Below are 9,605 nucleotides of genomic sequence, written 5' to 3' on the forward strand. Positions count from 1 at the left end.
CTCCAGCCGCCATGGCGAGGAGACAACCGAAGAGCTTCAGCGTCTGGGTCGCCACCGCGGAGTCAGACCTGCAGCTCGGCTGCGAGGTGAGTGAACGTCACCAGAGGACCTTGAAGGACCTCTAAGGACCTCTAAGGAATTCTAAGGACCTCTTAGGACCTCGAAGGAATTCTTAGGACCTCGAAGGACCTCTGAGGACTTCTAAGGACCTCGAAGGACTTCGAAGGACCTCTAAGGACTTCTAAGGACCTCTTAGAACCTTGAAGGACTTCTAAGGACCTCTTAGAACCTTGAAGGACTTCTAAGGACCTCGATGGACCTCGAAGGACCTCGATGGACCTCTAAGGACTTCGAAGGACCTCTAAGGACTTCTAAGGACCTCTAAGGACTTCTGAGGACCTTGAAGGACCTCCTCAGGTCTCCACCGGCTGGGGGTCCACTGCACCTCTAATGCTGCACAGCATGCAACCACAACTGGATTTAGTAGTTTACAGGCTTTTAAAAAAAGAATACAAGATGATGAAGATGAAGGTTCCACTTTCCAACTCTAGATGGCAGCACCCGACTGGGGCAGAGGCAAGCAGCAGCAGCAGCAGCAGCAGTGGGGTATGTGTCATCGACAGAGACCACGCGTCTTCTGCAGCAGAGGAATCATGACCATGGTTAAAGAGATTATTAATCTTGTCCCTAATAGTTAAAATCTTTTCATTAAAGAAGTTCATGAAGTCATTACCACTGAGTTCTATAGGAATGCTCGGCTCCACAGAGCTGTGACTCTCTGTCAGCCTGGCTACAGTGCTGAAGAGAAACCTGGGGTTGTTTTTATTTTTCTCTATTACTGATGAGTAATAGGCTGCTCTGGCATTACGGAGGGCCTTCTTATATGTTTTAAGACTATCTCGCCAAACTAAGCGGGATTCTTCCAGATGAGTTGAACGCCATATGCGTTCAAGCTTTCGTGACGTTTGCTTCAGTTTGCGGGTCTGAGGGTTATACCAGGGAGCAAACCTCCTCTTCCTCACTGTCTTCTTCTTCAGAGGGGCTATCGAGTCCAGTGTCATTCTCAGAGAGCCTGTGGCACTGTCAACAAGATGATCAATCTGGGACGGACTAAAGTTAGACCAGGAGTCCTCTGTTATATTGAGACGTGGTATCGAATCTAATACAGAAGGAATCTCTTCTTTAAATTTAGCTACAGCACTGTCAGTTAGACATCTGGTGTAGAAACTTTTGACAAATGGAGTGCCTACCTGACTCCGGTAGTATAAATTCAAAAGTTATGAGGTTGTGGTCTGACAGAAGAGGATTCTGTGGGAAGACCTTCAAATGCTCAATGTCAACGTCATAGGTAAGAACAAGATCAAGCGTGTTGTTAAGACGTGCGTAAACGATTCGATGTCCTCTCTGGTAACTCGTCCTCCTTTAGTCGTCATGGCCGAGCGGCCCGGTTCATGACGCTGTGCACTAATATATATTTGAATTGAGGGATATAATTAAAGACCTAGTACCGTAGAACCATTCTTTATTTACAAAATAAAAAGAATGTAAGTTGGTGGAAGTCAACGGTCGCTGAATTCTGTTGTGATTCTACAAAATGTCCCTGAGTTCAACTGCAGACTAGTTTCCACATCTTATTCACTTTAATCATCTCTCAACACGTTTGAGATCAGCTGACAGACTTTGTACTGAATTGTGTAAAAGAACAAAATAGATTTAGGGTTAGGGTTGAGCTTTTGTTTTCAGAGAAACTAATAACACATGTACCTATCAAGAGAATATGACTTTTATTGCTGTAATGTTTCACAGCAGCACTGAATAAAATCCCCAAAATGATCAGAATAAAAGAATTAATACAGTTTAAAGCATCGGATCATGAGATGACCCGTGTAGCCTCTGCGCCGTCGTCCACTGCAGTGAACTGTCCCAAGAGGCTCCATCACCAATAAAAAGGGCTGAAGTGAGGAGAATCAAGCTGATCCGGGGTCAGCGTCTCTACTGGCCGGTCAGTGGGCCGCCTGGGAGCCGGTCCGCGGGCCGGGAGGGAGCCGGTCAGCGTGCCGGGTGGGAGCCGGTCCGCGTGCCGGGAGGGAGCCGGTCAGCGTGCCGGGAGGGAGCCGGTCCGTGCGGGGAGCCGTCCGTGCCGGGAGGGAGCCGGTCAGCGTGCCGGGTGGGAGCCGGTCAGCGTGCCGGGAGGGAGCCGGTCAGCGTGCCGGGAGGGAGCCGGTCCGCGTGCCGGGAGGGAGCCGGTCAGCGTGCCGGGTGGGAGCCGGGGGAGCCGGTCAGCGGGCCGGGAGGGAGCCGGTCAGCATGCCGGGAGGGAGCCGGTCCGCGGGCCGGGAGGGAGCCGGTCAGCATGCCGGGAGGGAGCCGGTCAGCGGCCCGGGAGGGAGCCGGTCAGCGTGCCGGGTGGGAGCCGGTCCGCGTGCCGGGTGGGAGCCGGTCCGCGTGCCGGGAGGGAGCCGGTCAGCGGCCCGGGAGGGAGCCGGTCAGCGTGCCGGGAGGGAGCCGGTCAGCGTGCCAGGTGGGAGCCGGTCCGCGTGCCGGGTGGGAGCCGGTCAGCGGGCCGGGTGGGAGCCGGGCAGCTTGTCGTACGGCACCGCCAGGCCGATGTTGTAGTTGTATCCGGAGGACGGGACGTAGTCGGACCTGCAGATGGGCGGCACGTGGTCCTGAGACAAGGCGTCCTCAGAGAAGTCGTAGTGGCAGATGAGTCCTCGGTGTCTGGGGGACAAACACATGGATCAGTAGGAATACACCTTCACTTTCAGGCACTATTCTTCTGGAGTCGGATATTAAGCTGAGATAATAATAATAATAATAATAATAATATGTAAGGCCTTTCTCAAATCTAGTTTCTACAAGTGTACATAGTTAATCTTGCTGAGTTAGGAGGAGACAGGGGAGAGGGAGGAGACGGGGAGAGGAGGAGACGGGGGGAGGGAGGAGACAGGGAGAGGAGGAGACAGGGGAGAGGAGTGGAGGAGACGGGAGAGAGGACGGGAGGAGGGACAGGGGGAGGAGGAGACAGGGGAGAGGGAGGAGACAGGGGGACAGGGAGGAGACGGGGGGAGGAGACAGGGGAGGAGGAGGAGACGGGGAGAGGGAGGAGACAGGGGAGGAGGAGACGGGGAGAGGAGGAGAGGAGGAGACGGGGAGAGGAGGAGACAGGGGAGGGAGGAGACGGGGGAGAGGGAGGGAGACAGGGGGGAAGGAGGAGACGGGAGGAGGAGACATGGGAGAGACGGGAGGAGACAGGGAAGGAGGAGACAGGGGAGAGGGAGGGAGACAGGGGGGAGGGAGGAGACGGGGGGGAGGGAGGAGACAGGGGGGAGGGAGGAGAGGAGACAGGGGAGAGGAGACGGGGAGAGGGAGGACAGGGGGAGGGAGGAGACGGGGATAGGGAGGAGACAGGTGGACACGGAGGGAGGGGAGGGGGACAGGGGGAGGGAGGACAGGGGGAGACGGAGGAGACGGGGAGAGGGAGGAGACAGGGGGAAGGAGAGGACGGGGGAGAGGGAGGAGACAGGGAGGACACGGAGGAGACGGGGGAGAGGGAGGAGACAGGTGAGGGGAGACGGGGAGACAGGAGGACAGGGGGAGGAGGGGAGAGGGGGAGACAGGTGAGGGGAGACGGGGAGAGGAGGAGACAGGGAGAGGAGGACGGGGAGAGGGAGGAGACAGGGGGGAGGGAGGAGATGGGGGGAGAGAGGAGACAGGGGAGGGAGGAGACGGGGAGAGGATAGACAGGTGACACGGAGGAGACGGGGGAGAGGGAGGAGACAGGGGAGGGAGGAGACGGGGAGAGGAGGAGACAGGGGTGAGACGGGAGGAGACGGGGGAGGAGGAGACAGGAGGGAGACAGGGGAGGGAGGAGACAGGGGAGAGGAGGAGACAGGGGAGGGACGGAGAGAGGAGACAGGGGGGAGAGGGAGGAGACAGTGATAATGGAGGAGACGGGGGAGGAGGAGACAGGGGGAGAGGAGGAGACGGGGAGAGGGAGGAGACAGGGGGAAGGGAGGAGGACGGTAGGAGACGGGGAGGGAGGAGACAGGGGAGGGAGGATGGGGAGAGGATAGACAGGGGAGGGAGGAGACGGGGGAGGGAGGAGACAGGGGGAGAGAGGGGAGGAGACAGGTGGACACGGGAGAAGACGGGGGGAGAGGGAGGAGACAGGGGGGAGGGAGGAGATGGGGGGAGAGGGGAGGAGACAGGGGAAGGAGGAGACGGGGAGGAGGAGACAGGGGGAGGAGGGAGACGTGGGGAGGGGAGGGAGACAGGGGAACGGAGGAGACGGGGAGAGGAGGAGACAGGGGAGGAGACGGGGGAGAGGAGGGGGAGAGGGAGGAGACGGGGAGAGGGAGGAGACGGGGAGAGGGAGGAGACAGGGGGAGAGGAGGACGGGGAGAGGGGAGGAGACAGGTGGACACGGAAGGAGATGGGGGAGAGGGAGGAGACAGGGGGGAGGGAGGAGACGGGGAGAGGGGAGGAGACAGGGGGGAGGGAGGAGACGGGGGAGAGGGAGGAGACAGGGGGGAGGGAGGAGACGGGGGGAGAGGGGAGGAGACAGGTGGACACGGGAGGAGACGGGGGGAGAGGGAGGAGACAGGTGGACACGGGAGGAGACGGGGGGAGAGGGAGGAGACGGGGGAGAGGGAGGAGACAGGGGGGAGGGAGGAGACGGGGGGAGAGGGGAGGAGACAGGTGGACACGGAAGGAGATGGGGGAGAGGGAGGAGACAGGGGGAGGGAGGAGACAAGGGGGAGGGAGGAGACGGGGAGAGGGAGGAGACAGGGGGAGGAGGATGGGGAGAGGGAGGAGACAGGGGTATGGAGGAGACGGGGAGGAGGACGGGGAGAGGGAGGAGACAGGTGGAAGGAGGAGACGGGGAGAGGAGGAGACAGGGGGAGGAGACAGGGGAGAGGAGGAGACAGGGGAGAGGGAGGAGACAGGGAGAGGAGGAGACAGGGTGACACGGGAGGAGACAGGGAGGGAGGAGACAGGGGAGGACAGGAGACAGGAGGGAGGAGACGAGGAGACGGGGAGAGGAGGAGACAGGGGGGGAGGGAGGAGACGGGGAGAGGGAGGAGACAGGACACGGGAGGAGACGGGGAGAGGGGAGGACAGGGAGAAGGAGGAGACGGGGGAGAGGGGAGACAGGGGAGAGGGGGGAGACAGGGGGGGAGGAGGAGAGGGAGGAGACAGGGGACACGGGAGGAGACGGGGGAGAGGAGGACAGGGGAAGGAGGAGACGGAGAGGGAGGAGACAGGGGGAGGAGGAGACAGGGGAGGGGGGAGACAGGGGAGGGAGGAGACTGGGGAGGAGACAGACACGGGAGGAGACGGGAGAGGGAGGAGACAGGGGGGGAAGGAGATGGGGGAGAGGAGGAGACAGGTGAGGAGGGAGGACTGGGAGAGGAGGAGACGGGGAAGGAGGAGACGGGGAGAGGAGGAGACAGGGGGGAGGAGACGGGGAGAGGGAGGAGGAGACAGGTGTGACACGGGGGGAGGGAGGAGACAGGGGGGGAAAGAGGAGACGGGGGGAGAGGGAGGAGACAGGGGGAGGGAGGAGACGGGGGAGGGAGGAGACAGGTGACACGGAGGAGATGGGAGAGAGGAGACAGGAAGGAGATGGAGGAGGACGGAGGAGAGGGAGGGGGGAGGGAGGAGACGGGGGAGAGGGAGGAGACAGGGTGGAGGGGAGGAGGGGAGGAGACGGGGAGACAGGAGACGGGGAGACAGGTGGATACGGAGGAGACGGGGGGAGAGGGAGGAGACAGGGGGGGAAGGAGGAGACGGGGGGAGAGGAGGAGACAGGGGGGAGGGAGGAGACGGGGGGAGAGGGAGGAGACAGGGGAGAGGAGGAGACGGGGAGGGTGAGGGAGAGGGAGGAGACATGGGGGAGGGAGGAGACGGGGGGAGAGGGGAGGAGACAGGTGGACACGGGAGGAGAGGGAGGAGACAGGGAGGAGGAGGAGGAGGGTGAGGGAGGAGACGGGGAGAGGAGGAGACAGGGGAGAGGGAGGAGGGGAGGAGGAGAAGAGGATGACAGGGGAGGGAGGACGGGGAGAGGAGGAGACAGGTGGAGGGAGGAGACGGGGGGGGAGGAGACAGGGGAGAGAGGGAGACAGGGGGGGAAGGAGGAGATGGGGGGAGAGGGAGGAGACAGGGGGGAGGGAGGAGATGGGGGAGAGGGAGGAGACGGGGGAGAGGGAGGAGACAGGGGAGGAGGAGATGGGGAGAGGGAGGAGGACAGGGAGAGGGAGGATGGGGGGAGGAGGAGACAGGGGAAGGAGGAGATGGGGAGAGGAGGAGACTGGGGAAGGAGGAGACGGGGAGAGGGAGGAGACAGGGAGAGGGAGGAGACAGGGGAGGAGAGGAGGAGACAGGGGAAGGAGGAGACGGGGAGAGGAGGAGGGGAAAGGAGGAGACGGGGAGAGGGAGGAGACAGGGGGGAGGGAGGAGATGGGGGAGAGGGAGGAGACAGGGGGGGAAGGAGGAGACAGGGGAGAGGGAGGAGACGGGGAGAGGGGGGACAGGAGGAGGAGACGGGGAGAGGAGGAGAGGGGGGAGGAGACGGGGGAGAGGGAGGAGACAGGGGAGGGAGGAGACGGGGGAGAGGAGGAGACGGGGAGAGGAGGAGACAGGACACGGAGGAGACAGGGGGAAAGGGAGGAGACGGGGGGAGGGAGGAGACAGGTGGACACGGGAGGAGACGGGGGGGAGGGAGGAGACGGGGGGAGAGGGGAGGAGACAGGTGGACACGGGAGGAGACAGGGGAGGAGGAGACGGGGAGAGGGAGGAGACAGGGGGAGGGAGGAGACGGGGGGAGGGAGGAGACAGGAGGGAGGGAGGAGACGGGGGGAGAGGGGAGGAGACAGGTGGACACGGGAGGAGACGGGGGGAGAGGGAGGAGACAGGGGGGAGGGGGGGGTGAGTCTCATGCCAGACAAAGGAAGAGGCCCGGACCGATAGAGACCAGCTCCGGGCCTCCGAGCTGACGGCTAAGCTCCTCCCACATCCTTCCCCTTCATGGCCCTAAAACCAAAACCTCTATTCTAAGTATATGATTGGCCTAAAGTTTCAAAACCTTTTGGTTTGTGACCCTCAGAGTCAAATGAGTCGCGAGTGTTTATTGATGTGTTGGTATTCATGGTATTCATCATTTTAAAGCTATGTTGTGGAGCTCTTCATTGAGGAACCAACCATAGGCACTTCACACCATCCTCGTGTGCAGAGGTCAAAGGTCAACTGCAGTTGTCCTTAGCGTCCTGAAAACGTGACGTCAGATAGACAATGATGTAGGACTGAGATGTGGGGTCGTCATCCTCTTGAGAGTGATAATGACATGAGGAGACAGGGAACGGGCCCAGGTGAGAGGAGACAGGGAACGGGCCCAGGTGAGAGGAGACAGGGAACGGGCCCAGGTGAGAGGAGACAGGGAACGGGCCCAGGTGAGAGGAGATCCCAGGTGAGAGGAGACAGGGAACGGGCCCAGGTGAGAGGAGACAGGGAACGGGCTCACCTGGGCACAGCGGCCCAGCTCGGTGCGGTTGAGGCTCTGGAATATCTTCAGGGCCAACTCATACGGCAGCTCCATGTCGAAGAACGGGACGTCGTTGACTTCATTCTGCAACAGGAAGAAGACGTTATGGACCTGGATGTATTCAGTCAAGCTCCTCCCCCTGCTCCTCCCCTCCTCCTGCTCCTCCTCCTCCTCCACCTCCTCCTCCTCCACCTGCTCCTCCTCCTCCTCCTCCTCCTCCTCCTCCTCCTCCTCCTCCTCCTCCTCCTCCTCCTCCTCCTCCTCCCCCCCTCCTCCTCCTCCTCCTCCTCCTCCTCCTCCCCTCCTCCTCATACCAGGTCTTGAATGAGTTGGTCCAGCAGCTCCGGGTCCTCCTCCACCTCCTCCTCCCTCCTCCTCCCCTTCCCTCCTCCCACTCCTCCCTCCTCCTCCTCCCCCTCCTCCTCCTCCTCTCCTCTCCTCCTCCTCCCTCCTCCTCCTCATACCAGGTCTTGAATGAGTTGGTCCAGCAGCTCCGGGTCCTCCTCCCCTCCTCCTCCTCCCCCTCCTCCTCCTCCTCCCGCTCCTCCTCCTCCTCCCTCCTCCTCCTCCTCCTCCTCCTCCTCCTCATACCAGGTCTTGAATGAGTTGGTCCAGCAGCTCCGGGTCCTCCTCCCCCTCCTCCCCTCCTCCTCCTCCTCCTCCTCTCCTCTCCTCCTCCTCTCCTCCTCCTCCTCCCCCCTCCTCCTCCTCCTCCTCTCCTCTCCTCCTCCCCTCCTCCTCCTCATACCAGGTCTTGAATGAGTTGGTCCAGCAGCTCCGGGTCCTCCTCCACCTCCTCCTCCTCCTCCTCCTCCTCTTCCTCCTCCTCCTCCTCTCCCTCCTCCTCATACTCCTCCTCCTCTATCTCCTCCTGCTCTCTCCTCCTCATACCAGGTCTTGAATGAGTTCCAGCAGCCCGGGTCCTTCTCCTTCCTCTCGGCTGCCCCTTCCTCGGCCGCTGCTGCGTCCTGAGCGCAGGTCATGTTGTGGTACAGCCTCTTCCTCCGGGCCCTCTCCTCCTGCATCCGGTCCCGCAGGGGACTGGTCCTCCCGTCCAGCAGACTCCGTGCAATGGACACATATTCAGGCTGGTCCTCTGACTCCGCTGCAGCGTTGTCCCCCTTTTTTCCTCCTCCTCCTCCTCCTCCTCCTTCTTGTTTTGAAGGACTACAGGCCTCGTTCAGATTTTCCACGTTTTCAAAATACCTGTGTTTAAAGTCTGTCTGGCCGTCCCGCGGCGAAGGGGGCGCGGCGCCAACGGGTCTCTGCTCGTCGGTATTACTCGTTAACTCTTCTTTCCAACGCTCCCTGAACGCAACAAGCTCGTCTTCGGCCATAGTTCTCGATCATTCTTGTCACAACATCCCTGTAAAGCGTTATAACGCGTTGTTGTGAGCTCTACAGAGCAGGAGAGGCGGCTAGCTCGGGTCCGAAGCGTAAACAAGCGCGTGTCCTTCACTAGTAACAGTCCGGGGAGGAACAACGCGCGGCTTTACATAAGTTCCGCTAGTTTTTAATTCCGCAGTTTTATTATCTGTGTTTTTGTGGCCGCAACTATCAATTGTTCTGAATATAAATGCATACAATGCATAATTTCACCACATTTGAAAATAACACACACGTGCACCTTTCACAGTGAACAAATTTATTTTTATTTATTTCATTTATTTATTCCTACAACAAAAGACTCATCAGATCCATCCAGACAGGGGAGATCGAAGTTAACCACTGCATCTCTCTTTTGGGAAAAGATGAGAGAGTGAGAGAGAGAGAGAGAGAGAGAGAGAGAGAGAGACAAAGAGAGAGAGAGACAGAGAGAGAGAGAGAGAGAGAGAGAGAGAGAGAGAGAGAGAGAGAGAGAGAGACACAGAGAGAGAGAGAGCATAAACACAGTCAGGTTTGAGGAGGGTGTCACTTGTCCTCCAGACTGAGAGGCTGACTGTGTCCTCTCACCGGAACATGTGCCTGCTGCCCACCGACCCGCCGCCGTCGCGCGGCTCCTCCTGCAGCGGCCGCCGGGCGTCGCGGTGCTCGGCGGCTCAGCTGCTGGCGTCGCGCCTGC

The 9,605-nt window shown here is 60.2% G+C and overlaps 1 protein-coding gene across 1 annotated transcript; it reads right to left on the bottom strand.

Annotated features, from left to right (window-relative positions):
* Positions 1-2,274: 2,274 nt before the first annotated feature.
* Positions 2,275-9,522, bottom strand: fbxw8 (F-box and WD repeat domain containing 8). Its single transcript, XM_056420020.1, has 5 exons — positions 9,497-9,522; positions 8,500-9,271; positions 8,292-8,369; positions 7,481-7,627; positions 2,275-2,741 (listed from the first exon to the last, which is right to left on the bottom strand). Exons 2-5 carry the CDS (start codon positions 8,878-8,880, stop codon positions 2,556-2,558), a joined length of 792 nt encoding a protein of 263 aa, XP_056275995.1. The 5' UTR covers positions 8,881-9,271; positions 9,497-9,522; the 3' UTR covers positions 2,275-2,555.
* Between the last annotated feature and the right edge of the window lie 83 nt (positions 9,523-9,605).

Source organism: Pseudoliparis swirei, chromosome 7 (genome assembly GCF_029220125.1).
Source record: "Pseudoliparis swirei isolate HS2019 ecotype Mariana Trench chromosome 7, NWPU_hadal_v1, whole genome shotgun sequence".
Taxonomy (NCBI): Eukaryota; Metazoa; Chordata; class Actinopteri; order Perciformes; family Liparidae; genus Pseudoliparis; species Pseudoliparis swirei.

What these genes read in the sequence shown, in the direction of transcription:
- fbxw8 (XM_056420020.1), bottom strand. Translation starts at nt 8,880, where the DNA reads ATGGCCGAAGACGAGCTTGTTGCGTTCAGGGAGCGTTGGAAAGAAGAG. An exon ending in GCGCTCAGGACGCAGCAGCG is followed by an intron (nt 8,370 to 8,499) that starts GCCGAGGAAGGG and finishes GGAGAGGAGGAG; the next exon opens with GAGGAGGAAGAGGAGGAGGA. An exon ending in CTCACCTGGGCCCGTTCCCT is followed by an intron (nt 2,742 to 7,480) that starts GTCTCCTCTCAC and finishes TATTCCTACTGA; the next exon opens with TCCATGTGTTTGTCCCCCAG.